This window comes from Panthera leo, chromosome B1 (genome assembly GCF_018350215.1).
Source record: "Panthera leo isolate Ple1 chromosome B1, P.leo_Ple1_pat1.1, whole genome shotgun sequence".
Lineage (NCBI taxonomy): Eukaryota > Metazoa > Chordata > Mammalia > Carnivora > Felidae > Panthera > Panthera leo.
Window position 1 is genome coordinate 171,312,262 of NC_056682.1, and position 17,041 is coordinate 171,329,302.

The 17,041-nt window shown below is 36.8% G+C and overlaps 1 protein-coding gene across 12 annotated transcripts in view; it reads right to left on the reverse strand.

Moving 5' to 3' along the window:
- Positions 1–17,041, reverse strand: part of N4BP2 (NEDD4 binding protein 2) — a 154,209-nt gene that overhangs the window by 46,686 nt on the left and 90,482 nt on the right. For 7 of the 12 annotated variants that reach the window (XM_042936563.1, XM_042936562.1, XM_042936561.1 and 4 more), the window contains one exon: positions 560–771. The exons of 1 other annotated variant lie outside the window; for it this stretch is intronic. In XM_042936563.1, the coding sequence (XP_042792497.1) occupies positions 594–771 (178 nt within the window). In that variant the 3' untranslated portion in view covers positions 560–593. Of the gene's footprint in view, positions 1–558; positions 772–17,041 lie in introns of those variants that run through there. 4 more of the 12 variants (XM_042936543.1, XM_042936544.1, XM_042936558.1 and 1 more) reach the window with 3 other exon arrangements.

Sequence of the window (17,041 nt, forward strand, 5' to 3'; positions counted from 1 at the left end):
TAGGGCACGTAGGTGGTTCAGTCGGTGAGCCTCCAACTCTTGACTTCGGCTTGGGTCATGATCCCAAGACCATGGGATCAAGCCCCACTTCCAGCTCCACACTGAGCACGGAGCCTGCTTAGGATTCTCTCTCTCCCCCTCTCCCCTGCTTATGCTCTCTCTCTAAAATAAAAATTAAAAAAAAAAAAAAAAAGATTCCATTCACACATTAAAAATGGTTGAAAAAAATCAGCTGGGGACCTCCTTAACCTCACCAGAAAGTAGCATATTCCTTAAACTGGTGTTTATTTCAACAAAAAAATGTTACATTTGATCTGTTAGCAAATCTGGAATAATTTGGCCAGAGCTTTGGGAAGCCAGATTCAGACTAACATTCCATCTTCCTTACCAATTAACTACTTGTCTTAGAAATATCCACTGCTCAAATGATAAATGTTGAGTCAACTAAGCAAAATTGTGAATTCCATTCACTTTACTACTGATGCAACATTCATGGACAGAACAAGCTCGAAACATCTGTGTGAATGTTTGTACTTATTTATAAAGTGCAATTTGGTCTGTAGATTAAAAAAAAAAAAAAAAAAAAAAGAACATCATGTCATCCAGCTGAGACTTGACACCAGTTGGCCTTGCTTATCAGGAAAAATAGTTATGGGCACAACGAAAGAGACAGGTGTGGGCACTAGAAGCATCAAGTTTCTTCTGGGAGGTCCTGAGGTCATTTCTTTGCTACTAGCGGCTCCATCTGAAGAAGCAGGCCATTTCAGGTCACTGTAAATCAAAAAATATTTAATGATACGGGAAAGTGCTCACAATATACTGTTAAGTGAAGAAAGTACAATACAAAACTTGAATTTGAATTCAACTATTATAGATGCACCTACAAGTGTTAATAGAGGTAACCTCCGGGTGACAGGACACAAGTGATTTTTACATTTTCCTCTTTCCTTTTCTGTATATCCCAAATTTTCTATATTTATGAATAGTATTTATATAAACCAGATAGAAAACTACTGCTGTTGTTTTTATCTGCATTGAGCAAGTCTACCTAAGTTTTCTTCATAAAACCTTGTCACTGCTTCAGCTGCAATGTGTTTTGCATAATAACCAGTGATTTTATAGCAGTTGATTCTCAGAGAACAATTACGGAACCACAGTTGAACCTTGCAAAGTCATCTTCCTCATCACTCAGACTCTATAGTCTTAGACGATTCCAACCAGATGCAAATTCCACTTCCTTGTAGTCTCCAAAAACAAGGGATTCCAGAGGTTTTTGCACTTACGCCCTTAGATGTTCTGTCTTAAATTTCCTTTAAAATGGAAACCGTGGCTGGGAAAGATATCCTAAGCTATCAAATAGCTTTATCTTCTCACGGGAAAGATAAAGGCATACTCAGAAATAAAAGAACAAGGTTTCCGGGAAACTTATGCAGTGTCTGAGCTCAAAAAGAAAGAGGTAGTGGGAAATGCTTGATGCTTTATTAGAGGAAAACATGTTTGTGACAAGTGCAGTCAACGATTGCAAAAGTTGGTTTCAAGTTAAACCTGCTACTTTCTTCCTATTATTAGTATTATTACCTAAATTATTATTGCTGTGCAGTGTTTTAATCATTTAGGAGAAAAGGGAGTAATTTTGTAAATTCTCCTTAATGAGCACTTTCTGTTTAAATGATACTGAAAATTATACATAAAATTTCAAGATTAATCATAAACACCTATTCTTTTTACTTTTTTAACCACAAAAACCTTTTAAAAAGCAAAATTTCTATTAAAACATTTCATAGTAAAAATTTTGAGTTTTCATGTGTTTATCAAAAACAAAATGGTTTACACTAAAATGTTAACATAATTTCTTTCCTCTGGATGATTGGATTATAAAGGATTTTCTTTTCTCCTTTTTTACTTTCCTGTCTACATATTTTTTTAATTTTATCATAGGACTACTTATTGATTTTATTGTAAGAAGAATCAAATATTATTATAAAAGTAAAAAAATGGTTTTTATAATTTTGAGCAAACCTATCTCGATGGTATTTATTTTTTTCCCGTGGTGTTTATTATTCAAAATATAAAGTAAGATTGTTTTTGTTCTCTGTAATTCCTTTCTTTTAAATTAATCTTCTAAATATAAAATAATGAGGCTGTTTTTAATGCTTTGGAAGGAAAACACTAAGTTACAAACTTTTCTTTTAACTTTGAATTTTTATCTTTCAGATTAATTTACAATTTACAAAATACTTGTGTGTATATTATCATTTTTGATCCTCAAAAGATCACTGTAAAATAGCAAAAACCAGTATTATTATTCTCACAACCTCATTTTATATGTAACTGAAGCTCAGAAAGGTTAAGCAACTTATATAAAGCCACACAGCCAGTGAGTGAGAGAACTCTCTAGATCAATTAACTTCTACAGCATTTTCTCCTTCAGATAACAAATTACATTTCAAACTGATTCATTAACACAGTAAAAGGTATACATAGAAGAGAGACATGTAAAAAATCAAGAAAATCTGTTGTTTTAAAAGGATCATAGATTTGTTAATATAAAAAGATACAAAACTAAAGTATCTGTACAATTAAATCCTAATTTTATATGAAAAAATATATTCATGTCTAAAAGGATCGAAAATAATTACATCAAATAATAGTGATTGTCTCTGGTCAAATTGAAGATAATTTTTTCACTTATTTAATAATTCTTTCATTTTGGGTACTCTGCAAATTTTTAACAATCAGAGTTAATTCTATAATCAGAAAGATAAACATTACAAGCTGTTGTTAATAAAGTAATATAAACATACACTTTATTCTCATTAGTGATTGTCTAATGGAATTGGTTTCACTTCCATTTTTGCTTTGCAGCAAATTTTTTATTAAAAAGAAAAGACAGATGTGGTTTCAACGTAAAAAAAAAAAAAAAGTGATGGGAAATCACAGCACTGTATTCTGAGGGCTTGGCTCTCTATTCTAACCCATTTAGCAATACAGGGCAAGTTTCGAGAATGTTACCTGAAAAACTATTTCTGTGGCTTTCCTTGTCTCCACTACAAGTCCCAGTGTTAACTGTTAGCTTGGATGCCTACCTGCCCAACAGCTATTTCCTCTTCCTTGCTAAAAGAACCTCTATTTGGGAATGGGCAAAGTGTCCCAAATCAAGGGATGAATCATGACGTCCAGTCAAAGACGGTGAAAGAAAATCTTTTAGTTCCTGGCTTCCCAGCTTCCCTTGCAGCTCTGGGTAGCCATGTGACCCAGTTCTACCCAATAAAATATTTGGGAAAGTCTTCTTGAGTGCTCCTGGGAAAGATGTTCCTTTCCAGTTAGATCATAGAGACGTGGTCAGAAAGCGCATGCCTTCCTTTCATGTTTGGGTGTTGTCATAGGAGAATACTCTCTTCTGAGAGCTACAGCAGCCATCTTAGGACAAGTAGGAAAGCCAAGAAAACTACAGAGACACAGAACCAGAACATTGTTGACCCACTCATCACCTCTTAACTTTTATTATGTGAGAAAATTATCTGCCTGCATTACTTGCAACTGAATGTCCTCTAATGATGTAGTAACACGTAACAAAAATTTGAAGTTGAAGCTATCAACATCTTACAAAATGTAAAAGAAATTAGCAAATGCCCAGCCTAAATGGCCAACAGTGTAAAGTGTCATACAGAAATGGCTAGGTAGACACAATATTATATGTCAAATAGATCTCAATAAAGCTGGAAAATAAAAAGAAATGATTAGATTATTTTACTGGGATATTATACAGTTACTTTAAAATAATATTTAGGAAGACAGTGTGGCCACATGAGATTCTCATAGTCTAGGATTATGCGAAAATAAAAGAAAAAAGAAAAACAACTTGGGATTATAAACGCACAATGATTACAACAACGTTTTCAAAGACTGTGAGGAAATAAACCCAAACCATTAACAGGAATTGTCTTGGGGAGATAGGGTGCCAATAAATTGTTTTTATCCATTCCTCTATTTTCTAAATATTGGACCTCATAGGTTACAATTTTTACATTAAAAAATATTAAATAACTCATATAGACATGCAATATAAATCCTTGGAAGAATTAATATCAAATATAAGAATATGCTTGGCTCCCTACTGCCAGACTCAAACTTCCCAGCTTGACTTTCAAAGCCCTTCCAAACATGGCTCCTGCTTACCCTGCTAGCCCTGTCCGCCACCACATGTCCAGTTCCAGCCACACTGAGCACTCTCGTGTGCCTCTGTGCATGTTCTTGCCTCAGCCTGAAAAGCCTTTCCTTGTGTGCAAGATAAACATTGGTAGTTGTGCCAAGACTGCTGGTTATTCCCCCAAATCCCTTTCCTGAGTAATAGAAAATAATTTTCAACTGAACACACTGCAGTCCAGGATAAAGGCTATATGTCCCAGCCTTCCTTTCAACCGAATATAGTCCTATGGCTTTGTTCTGGCTACTGAGGTGTGGGCAGCCTTTAGGCAACCTCCAGGAATGTCCTTATTAGGAAAAGGTACTCTCTTCTTCATTCTTTCCTTCTTAGATACTGAAGTTTGAACAGCCAACTTGGACCATGAGATGAAAGCCATGAGATGAACTTGGAGGAACAAGATAGAAGGAAGCTGGGTCTCTGATGGTCAGTCACTGCCACACCAGCCGTGGGGCACCTATCTCTGGATCTCATCCGCATAAGAAGAGAGACGGACTCCTATCTTGCACACCCACTATTGTTTTAGGGTTTTCTGTCCTACATAATTTAAAACTAATGCTAATTGACATATTAATTTATGAGATAAGCTACTGGCAAAAATGTTTTTAGAAGAGGGATGACAATAATATCACTGAATTGCTATCCAGAAGAAATGAGCAGAAAGTTGGGAGTTTGGGGCTGGCATGCAAAGGAAAACAGAAAGGTTGAAGAGAGAAGGTGCTAGCAATATGGTGAGAAGCCACAGCCACCAATGACTATTTGGGGAGGAGAAGGGGGCTAAGATTTGACCAAACAAGTTTTAAGAATAAAGATAATTAATATTAAATATTAATTCACCTATTGTACTCTGCTGCAATGTAATTCCCTGATGTTACTAAATTCCCAGTAAAAATCTAATATACACAATAGCCTGGCATGAGCAGGTTTTTAAAAAAATCAAGGGGAAAGGGTCAAGGCAGAGTAAAAAAACAGCCTAAATGAAACTCCAAAAGGCTGTACATTCAGTGGAAGCTGAAAACAGAGCTTATAATAAGCAAAAGCTTCCTCAAATCCCCAGAAAAGTAGGTAGAAATGCTGTATTTCTCAATATGGAACAAGTTTTAGAAGCAATATTGTACATATATTAGCATGTTTTATGTTATATATATATATATATTGCATATCATTTTTCTTTATACCAGAAATAGAGTCATGCTAGACATATTGTTTTGCAACTTACTTGTGTTTTAACCAATCAATATGTCTGGGACATCTTTACAAGTAAATTAACTTTGTCCTTTAAGAAACAGCATAGTATTCCATTATATGGAAGTACCATAATCATTTTAGTCCATACTGATGCAAATTCACTTTTTTGATATTGCAAATACCAATGTGGTACTGCAAATTGGTATTTATACTTGTGTAAACCAATGTAACACTTGCATGCAATTGTGCATTAGCAATTAAATATTCCTGGAATGACAGGAAGAGAGACTTTGCAAAGTTTCAGAGTAGATATATTTTTTATTGTGGTAGCTCTTATCACACTGCATTCCGGAGAAGACTCCAAGTGATGTATGAGTGCCTATTTGCCTATACACACTAGATGCTATAAGTCTTTTTCCTTTTTGCCAGCTGAAAAGTGCTATCATGTTATTTGGTGAGATTTAACATCTTTTCACATATTTACTGGTCATCTGTATTGTTTCCCTGAGATGCAGATTTATATCTTGTGCCTATTTTTTCTATTAAATTATTTATTTATTTTTTTCATACTTATTTAGAAAAATGTTTATATATTAAAGTTATCAATAACTGGTCTTATATATTTAACAAAAGTATCTCTTGGTCTGTCATTTGTCTTTTAATTTCATCTATGTTGTCTTTTGTCATGCACAAGATTTTAATTTTGGAAATTACTTAGATTTTGCCACTCCAAAGTGTAAACAATATTTTCCAAGCTATCATTCTATCAAAATTATATGGAAATGATGTAATAATTAAGAGTACAATCTCTAGCACCGAACTGCCTGCGTTTAAATCTTAATTATGCTGTATAGCTTCAGGAAAGCTATTTAACTTCTAAGTGCCTTGGTTTCCTCAAATATTAAATGGGGATAAGAATAATATCTATTCCCAGAAGGCAGTTGGGAGGATTAAATGAGTTAGTACATACTAGGTGTTCAGAATACTCCTTGCAACACAGAAAGTTTCAATAACCATTAGCTACAGTTATTTTGCTGTGTCTTAATGACAGTAGGTTTCCAAAGTGTTTTAATATCTGAAATAGCCCACAAATAAACACTCAAGAAATGCATCCAATCCCAATAATGGCCTTAACCTTTCTGCCACCTGCCAGAAAAATGAAACTCAGCACCTGAAGACAGAAAACTGAAGGCTGCAAATAAGAAAGGCAGGGTGCCACAGAGCAAATTAAATAGAAGTACCAGCTGCAAAACTCAACAAGCTATAAGGAAATGGGAGAACATAAGGTAGTAATTATGTTTCATCTGTGAGTCTTCCCCTGACAGGGCTCTCAAACAACAGCTGCACAAACATGTCTCATCCTTTCTGACACAAATGTGCCGTTCACATTCAAAGGAAACTCATTTCCTATACATTGAACCTACTATACATTTAGTAAGTCTCAGGGACTGCCTTGTGTTCAGACCTTTCAAAAGCTTTGTTTAGTCTTGGGCAACTTTATGTTGTTATTTAGAGAGCCTGATCATTGTCCTGTCAGCATTGTGGCTGGAAGACGAAGATTGTTCGTTGTTTTCACGACGATAAAGTGTGCCCACATTTTGTTAATAATCACTGGAATCTCCAGAAAGGCACATGTTGCCCAAGTACCGCTAGTTCTTATTATACTTCTTGAATCTCTTCCATATCTGTGAGTACCTTTTTTGTGCCTAAAGCTGAATGGTGTTTTCTTAATGAGTCTACAAGAGTCTTCTCCATGATATTTACATATAGCTGAAGCAACAGCTTTTGGTTTTACTGACCAACTCTTGTTATATTTGTATTTATTTCTGATTTTTGTCTATTTCATTTGTAATGATACAGGCAACAGAAAGGTAAAGACTACTTTTGAATTTCAGTACTTATTTCTGAGCAAGCAATTCATCCCCCTGTTACTTTCTTTGATTTACTCTTGTTTGTTTTCTGGTTGCTCAAGTGAAATGCTCAGTCTTTTTCTTTTCAGTTGCTCTCATTTCGTAATAGAGGCACTTGGTGATAGCAATTTTATTTGAATTTCAAAGGACAGAGTGATCCAGGAGACATCTAGGCTACAAATGATTTATAAAAATAGAGTTGCTCTCTCAAAAAAGGCCTGTGTGCCAGATGAGTGCCGAGAAAATGGTAGAACATTAGAACCGGGAGCAGCCTCAACAAGAGCCTAAGTCCTAAGCGCTACAAACGGGGACTCTGATCACAGGCAATGAGATAATCTGTCTGATATCAAAAAGTCACATATCCTCACACTGACCTGTGCTCTTGTTGAGCAAGAAGTCTTAAAAAGCCAAGCCAAGTCACCTCTTTCCTTCCCTTCCTTCCCTCTGCATGATACCAGATCACCTTCTATCGCATGAAGAACCCAGTTGACTCTTTCATCATCAACCCACATTCAAAATACTGTGCAAATTCTGTTTTCAAAGTTGAGCTTCAGCCAGATACTGCCCCGGGCTTCTCTCTCCCCTCCAGATTAGAAACTGGAGGAAACTTGTGGAAGGCAGAAGAATAAAGTTGGCTGCTTTGACTGTGAATTCTACATGCAAACACTGGGAGCTTAGATGATTAAGTTAACTCAGTGAAAAAAAGATATGTCACAATTATTTGGGCCTCTGTCATGGTTCTACCCTTCTCACATTTTCTCCCACTCGCCACAGAGTGACCTCATTGCCTTAATCCTGCAGATCTTCTCCCCCTCCTCCTTCTCCTTCTCCTTCTCCTTTCTTCTTCTTCTTCTTCTTCTTCTTCTTCTTCTTCTTCTTCTTCTTCTTCTTTTCTTCTTCTTCTTCTTCTTCTTCTTCTTCTTCTTCTTCTTCTTCTTCTTCTTCATCTTCTTTTTTAATGTTTATTTATTTTTGAGAGGTGGAGGGGAGGCAGAGAGAGAGGGAGATACAGAATCTGAAGCAGGCCTCAGGCTCTGAGCTGTCAGCACTGAGCCTGATGCAGGGCTCTAACCCACAAACGGTGAGATCATGACCTGAGCTGAGGTTGAATGCTTAACCGACTGAGCCACCCAGTCACCCCAATCCTGCAGTTCTTAACCAAAGTTGGGGGAGACAGGGGTATGCCTGACAGAATCACCTCGGAAGTTATTTTGTTGAAATTATATACTCTCTGCTCCTTGAATCATAAACAAGGATCTAATCAAAGAAGAGGGGAGATAACAAAAGATGAAAAGGAATCTAGGAATCTAGTTTGGAAATAATTAGAAATTAGGACAGATGTTCATCACAGTATCAGTGATGAAAACTGATCAACGTGAATGTAAGACGACAGGAAAATAAATTACATTATAGTAATCCACATTATGGAGTATGTTTATAACTATTGTAACTAATATTTTCAATAACATGAGAAAAGACACATGGTTTAACTTTCATTGCAAAGTGCAGGATACAAAAATATATATAAAATATGATTCTAACTATTTATATGTTTAATGTGTATATGTAGCAAAAAGTTTGGACAGGAAGACACCAAAATGCTAGGAGATTTTTGTTTTGAATGGGATTAATGGAGAATTTTAAAATTCTTTTCTCTTTATAAATGTTTTTGTGTTTTCACTATTTTTCTCACAAACATTATTGCATTTATAATCAGAAACAAATCAAGAAAGGTTTATAGGTAAGAACTTCAAATATGTACCTTCTATATCTTATAATCAGTTCTGCAGAAAGAAAAGAAATAAGGAAGATGGGGAAGGGAGGAGAAAGTTCTAACTCAGAGAAAAGGAAGTATTGGTTTACCAATACTGGTGATATTCAAAATACTTATTGAGAGTCTGGCCGAGGCTCCACGCAATGAGAACACAGGATGCCTGTAGCTAACTGGTTCACTCACACCATGTATTCTCACTGAACGTCAGCTTTTCAGGCTCACTTTACAAGGGAAGGTGTTAGGAATATCCTGACCACTACTCTGAGGATTTGAATCTGTGCATGGTCTCCTTGCACAGAACAGGTCTCCCTCCATCTCCCTCTGTCAAAACTCTGTTTAGGAGTTTCCTCTTTCCTGGCTGTCCCAGCCAAAATAAGCTTCCTCTGCTTCCTGGTAGCCTTTTCCCCTATATCTCTAATGTAGTACTCATCATAAATGCTGCCTCATACTATAGCAATCATGTGTCCTACTGTCTTTTCTGCTATTCTGCAAGTCCTTGAGGGCAGGGGCTATATCCCCATAGTACCTAACATGGGAGAAGTCACATCTGAGTCCTCATACAACTATATAAAAAGCAGGCTCCTTGACATCATGGTGTACCTTCCAGAAAGTCCATGGGATTAAGGTAGCCAATCGCCTTTTGCAACTTTGGATGAAGGTTTGTTCACATCCAGGATCTGAGCAATTTACTGAGATGGAAACACAGACACGTTTCCTAAACCAGCCCCTCTGAGATGAGGGAAGTTGGCCTGACTGGAAGAGAAGCCTCTACTGATGGTGAAAGTAGAACCAGATATAGGTGGGGTCCCTCCTTTATTCTGGGGTAGGGGGAGACTAGGGGAGCAAATAGGCAACATCAAGGAGGCGTCACCTGGACATACTCTGAGATACCTCTACAGGGAATACTGGGTGGTGCTTTTGCAAAATGACTAAAAAGTTCTCAGCTTTGGAACATCATAGATTTGATATAATCATTCACTCAGTCAACAAACATTAATACTACATGGTTAGACCTTGTGCTGGATATTGGGTGGTTATAATATATGATAATACATGCTGTTGGGAAGGGTACATGAAATGACACTCACAGATTTAAACACACACAGCTGAGTGAACTGATTTATACCCACTGTATTGATTTACTAGGGCTGCTCTAACAAAGTACCACAGACTGGGTGGTTTAAAAAAAATTTTTTTTAACATTTATTTATTTTGACAGAGAGAGAGAGAGAGAGAGAGAGAGAGAGAGAATGAGCAGGGTAAGGGCAGAGAGAGAGGGAGACACAGAATCCAAAGCAGGCTCCAGATTCTGAGCTGTTAGCACAGAGCCTGACGCGGGACTCAAACCTACGAACCGTAGGTTGTACACTTAGCCGACTGAGCCACCCAGGCGCCCCCAGACTGAGTGGTTTAAACAACAGAAATTTATTGTCTCCATTCTGGAGGCTAGAAGTCCTGAGATCAAGGAAGGTATCTAGGGTTGTTTCCTTCCGCAGGCTGTGAGAGAGGGATCTGTTCCAGGCCCCTCTCTTCTTAGCTTGTGGATGGTATCTTCATCCTGAGTCTCTTCACATTGTCTTCCCTCTATGCACAGCTCTGTGTCCAAATTTCCCTTTTTGATAAGGACACCAGTGTATTAGGTTAGGATCCATTCCCTCTGTAAAGATGGTATCTCCAAGTAAGATCACATTCTGAGGTACTAGGAATTAGGTCTTAAACATATGAATTTTGAAAGGATACAGTTCAACCCATAATACCCACCTAACAGATAATTCAAAGCTAAACCTATATGTCATCAGACAGCCTTGAACAGCTTCTCTGGCCATGTTGCATGAGGACTATCACTCAGCACCATCCCTGGGAGCAAAGATATCAGAGACACCAATCACAGCAACAATAGGTAACGTACAAGATGGCACTCTCCTCCTTCCAAGGAGATTGGCAGCCTTCTCCTTGAGCTTGGCTCCTGTTTTCCTGTCTCGTTCCTGGCAGCAGGTTTAGTCCAACAACAAACAATATGATAGCATGTCCTGGCACTTCACTTTGGAGGGCTTTTGCCAAGGGCAAAAGACAGCCTGAGAAAAGGAGAAGCCCAGTCCTTTAAATACGCAACCCAGCAAGATAGGCTAAACATACCTAAATGCCTCTCTCAACCCCCCACATATCTGGTAAAATCACTAAGTTCGACACCACCAAATAAAATGACAATCTGCTTTTCTGAAATATTAAACCTGAATTCTCAAATACCAAAAAATATTTAAACCTCTCAACTGTAAACATGTGAAAAATATATTTTATATCACTTGTTCCCTAGTTTCAATCACTTTCCAATACACCAAAGAGGAACTAAAGTAGAAAAGACATCACTGAACAAAATGAGGATACTTTAAATCAGATGTACTGTCTTAAATGGCTCATGACACATTAACTCAATCACTTAAGTTAATGCATAACTTGGTATAGCTATTGAACAGGAAATTATCTCATTTGGTAGCATCTGGTCAAAAAGATACAGCTGAAAAAATATATATAGTCAACAATTTCCAGAGGCACCTGGATGGCTCAGTCAGGTAAGCATCCAACTTTGGCTCAGGTCATGATCTCGCGATTCGTGAGTTTGAGCCCCACATTCGGCTCTGTACTGACAGCTCAAAGCCTGGAGCCTGCTTCTGATTCTGTGTCTCCCTCTCTCTCTGTCCCTCCCCACTCACACTCTGTCTGTCTCTCTGTCTCAAAAATAAAGAAACGTTTAAAAAAAAAATTTCCTATAGAGCACAAAAACAGATGAGGTCTGCTGAGCTCATGTTCATATCCTTACTAGAAGTTCACCTGGTTCATTTTCTGTTTTATTTGTGATCTTTAAATATATTACCACAGTGAACACTTATGTTGGCATGGTATGTGTGTTCAGTGAGTAAGTAGGCAAAAATAAATTAATAAATTAATTAATTAATTAATAATTTAAGGTTATGATTGAGGGTGGATTAAAGACTCCAAGAAATCCAGTTATTAAAATTTGGTATGAAAAAGATACAGGAGTTCCCTTTAAACCTCAAATGTATCTGGTTAGTATTCTGAATCTCCTCAGAAGTATGAACCAAATGAAAAATGCTTAAAACATTAACTACCAGTGTGCTCTTGATAAGTTGTAAAGGATTCATGGGCTAATTTCTGACCTCTAGTGGTAAATAGGATTCTCAAATATATTATACTCCATCCTGAATTACTGCTACCATTATGGAGAGAATCCATCTATAAAGTATTAAAAGGAAGACAGTCACCCACAATTTCAGAGGGCACTCATTAATTAATTAATGTATATATAACATTTATTATTTCATTAATTATATCTAGTGTGTGTGTGTGTGTGTGTGTGTGTATACACATATATACACACTGAGTTTATTGTTTGTTTAACAACAGTATATCATGGAATGCTCTTGAAGTTAACTGGTATAGATCTGTGGCAAATTGTACTTTCCAAAAATAGCCACAACAATATACCCTGTCCCACATGCTGTTCCAGAACGTGGCCACTCTCCCACAAAAATGTGGAGTCAAAAAAATAAAAAATAAAATAAAATAAAAATATGGAGTCTATTTCCCTCCTCTTGAACTTTGGTGAGCCTGTGACTATCTTGACAAATAGAATGTGGCAGAAGTGATGCTATCTGACTTCTAAGACTTGGTTAGTAAAGATGATATAGCTTTAACCTATTTCTCTTTCTTCTTCTCCTCCCTCTCCCCCCTCCCTTCTTCTTCCCCTTTCTCTTTTCCTCCTCTTCCTTCTTGCTCACTCCTCCTCCTCTTCCTCCCTCCCTCTCTCAGCTACCATGTTATGAGGACGCCCAAGTTACACTGGGAGCCCATGTTCTAGTAGACGGCTCTAGTTAAGGTCTCAGCCAACAAGCCAGACTGCCATACATGTAAGTGAATGAGCCTCCAGATAATTCCAGATCTCTTCCATGAAGCACACTTCTGCTTTCCACATGAGGCCTCAGACACCACGGAGATTGGACAAACCATCCCCATGGTTTCTCTCTACTCTGCCTCATCCAAATCCCTGACCCACAGAATGCATGAGCATAATAAAATTCTTGTTTTACGTCAGTAAGTTTGGGGGAAACTTTGTTACAATAGATTACTGGAACAGAATTGACTTGTCCTTTCTAGTAGCTGTATAGTGTTTTACAGCATGGCTATAATGCTGCTTGTTTTATCCTTACATTTGCAAAGGTATTCACTTTGTTTCCAATTTTTCCTACTACAAGCATTACTACAATAACTATCTTTGAATATATATCTTGAGAATTGTAGAGCAGAATTGCCACGTATTTTTATTTTTACTAGTTTTTTACCCTCTGGTTCATAAGGGGTTTATTTGGAGGGGGGGGGGCTCTTGATTCATTTATTTTTGCTACTATTTTCTACATTTCGTTAATATAAGACTTTTTTTTATTAATTTTTCTCTTCTGTCTTTTATGATTATTTTTCTAATTTATTAAGATGAACACGGGTTCTTATATTTTTCATCTTTGCTTACAGCTTTCATGGGTCTTGTAGGTTTGGTTATGCTGGGTTTTCCTTTTTTTGCTTTAAAGAGCTTACAATTTCAATTTCAGTTTCTAATTTGATCAAGAAATTATTTCAGAGGGTAGTTTTAAGTTTCAAATAATTGGTTAAATTATCTTTTAAAAATTTGTTTCTAATTTCATTAATTTTCTTCTAATTTCATCAGATAATGTCACCTGTAGAAGTCTCTACTTTTAAATTTTTAGTGTGTGTGTGTAAAAGTTTATGATTGGTTTTGTAAGAAGTCAATGGCCATTTGGAAATACATATTAATCTTTGTTTAAAGAATGTAAGATTCTCTATATATTTACTAAAGTTACATGTGTTGATTATATGCCTTTGTATATTTCTTAATTTTTTGTCTACTAGATCTACTTCTGAAAACAGTATAGTACAAATCCACTCTAATTTCATTTTTATGAAATTATCTTTACATTACTAACATTTTGGTTTACATATATTTAGCAATTATGTTGTTTGATGCATATCTTCATATGCTATGTCCTTCATAGGAAATGTTCTTCCTGTTCATTAATAGTTCCACCCGTCTGGTGTTAATATTGCCTCTCCTAGTTTTATTTACTTGCATTTGTGTGGTATTCCTTTTCCAATTTCTGTATTTTAGAACATTTCTTTATTATGTTAAGTGTTCCCTATGGACAACATATAGCTAGGTTTGCTTTTAATCTAATATGACAGTCTCTGTCTTTTGATACGAAAACTGTGCTCATTTGCATTTAATAAAATCTCTGACATTCTTGATTTTATTCCTTCTCTCTTGCTTTTGCTTACTATTGAACTATAATAACTATACTATTGAACTATAAATTTCCCTATTGCCTTAGTTTATATTTACTAGTATGATCAAGTTATAATTCATTGGGGCACCTGGGTGCTTCAGTCAGTTAAGCATCCGACTTCATCTCAGGTCATGATCCCACGGTTCGTGGGATCTCACGGTCCGCGTCGGGCTCTGTGTTGACAGCTCAGAGCCTGGAGCCTGCTTCAGATTGTGTGTTTCCCTCTCCCTCTACCTCTCCCCCATTTGCACTCTCTCTCTCTCTCTCTCTCAAAAATAAACAATAAAAAAATTTAAAAATTTTTAAAAAGCTATAATTTATTCTTTTTCCCCTTATTAATTTCAAAATGATATCATACTTTCCTATTCCATTAGTAGTTATCTTCCTTTTTATTCTCTGAAAAGATACAATTTCCCCATCATGTCAGTCTATCTCTGGATACTTTCCCTCCACTTTAGTAAGATAATACTTCTATAATGCTTTTGCTTTCCACTCTCCTTCTCCCAACCTTACCTTTTGGGTTTTGGTGAAAATTTTTACAACTTTTGCTTCCAGGCTTTTATTAGTGGAGTCCCATTTATCTTAAGAGTCTTTATTTAACACATATAATACATAGTCCCAGTCATTCCATTATTATCCATGTATATTGCAAGGCTCAGTGTTCACTCACCACTTTTTCCTCTCTACTTCACCTTCTCTTTCTTGGGATCTCTATTCTCATTAATTTGTTGTTTAGTTACAGCTCTTTTTTCACAGTTTCCTTGGGTGGGGGTTGAGGATATATTCTTGGAATCATTACATTTCTGCGTTCCTTTCCCCTTGGCAAGTGAATGGTGCTAGGCTGGAAAGATACCAACCTCTTGGGTTACATTCCTTTTCTCTTAATAGGGATAGACATTATTCCACGGTCTGATGCTAGTCTGACTCTTTTCCCTTTGTAAATAATTTCTTCTTTCTGTCTAGAAACTTACAAGATTTTTCTCTTCAACTGTGGGAATCAGGAATTCTGTCAGAATATGTTTAAGTGTGGGGCACCTGGGTGGCTCAGTGGGTTAAGCATCTGACTTTGGCTCAGGTCATGATCTCACAGTTTGTGTTGACAGCTCAAGCCTGGAGCCTGCTTTGGATTCTGGGTGTCCCTCTCCCTCTCTGCCCCTGGCCTGCTCATGCTCTCTTTAAAAATATTTTTTTAAAAATTTAAAAATTTTTTTTTTCAAAGAATATGTTTAAGTGTGTGCCCTTGGCACTTTCAATGGCAAAAACAAGTCTTCATTCGGCTCAGGAAAATTTGCATCTATTAAATTTTGTTTTTCCCTTGTCATTTACTCTGGAACTCCTATTAGATCTCTAGATTTGTCCTCTTTCTTCCAGCAGCTAAAGAAACCATTTAAGAATTTGAAAGGTATATTAATGTCTTTCCTAATAATACTGGATCATCATCGACATCGGCTAAACTATCTGATTATAACATCTGGTACTAGAATGCAACCTAAAGTGAAATATAATAATATGCATATCATTTGCACACTAGATAATCCACTCTATCAAGCTTGGCTTTTTGTACTGTATTTTAAAATATGCATCTATTAATTGAATTATGCCTATTTTAAAAAATATTTTATGTCTATTTATTTTTGAGAGAGAGGGAGAAACAGAGCGTGAGCAGGGGAGGGGCAGAGAGAGAGGGAGACACAGAATCCGAAGCAGGCTCCAGGCTCTGAGCTGTCAGCACAGAGCCCGACACGGGGCTCGAACCCACGAACCGCAAGATCATGACCTGAGCCAAAGTCGGACGCTCAGCCGACTGAGCCACCCAGGTGCCCCTGAAAAATATTTAAAAAGCAATATATACACAGGTTTTGTTTTTTTTTTTAATCTGTTCGGGTAATGAAAGTAAAATCTCCCTCTCCTATCTCTGACTCCCCAGGCCCACTCCTAAGGTAACCTGCTCTTCACACTTCCTCACAAAACCTTTCAGAAATTCTTCATGTATAACAGGGACAAAAATTATTGCTGTGGAAGTATCCATAACTTCTTTCCATCCTCCTACCTACCAGAAAAAAAATTTTGACATTTGCACCCTGATGCCTTCCCACCTCCCATTGCCTCATTACACAGATGGGATAAATAGGATCGGGGGACTTATAAATGAAGAAGCAAAGAAGTTGGAGATTTACATCCAAAAAGCGCAGGCTTACTCACTACAGGGAGAAAAAAAAGAAAAAAGAAATGGAAAGAAAGGTAGAGAGGTGGTAGATGAGGCCTAGCACTGGCAAAGATGAGAGAGGATTTTGGTAAAAGGGGGAAACAGAGGCTTTGGGGTATCTATAGGATATGAGAGGGTGGGAGACAGAAAGACTGTGGAAATGCAGACTTAAAGAGATGTTTGTGAAAGTTATGTTTTATATAATTTATGTTGTATAAAATACAAGTGTTTCATATAAGTTTTTTGATGTGTGTGTGTGTGTGTGTGTGTGTGTGTGTGTTTAGAAAGAGATGTATAGTATATAGGTAGATGTATCTACATGTATCTTTAAAAAAATTTTTTTTTACTGTTTTTTAAGTAAGCTCTACATCCAATGTGAGGCTTAAA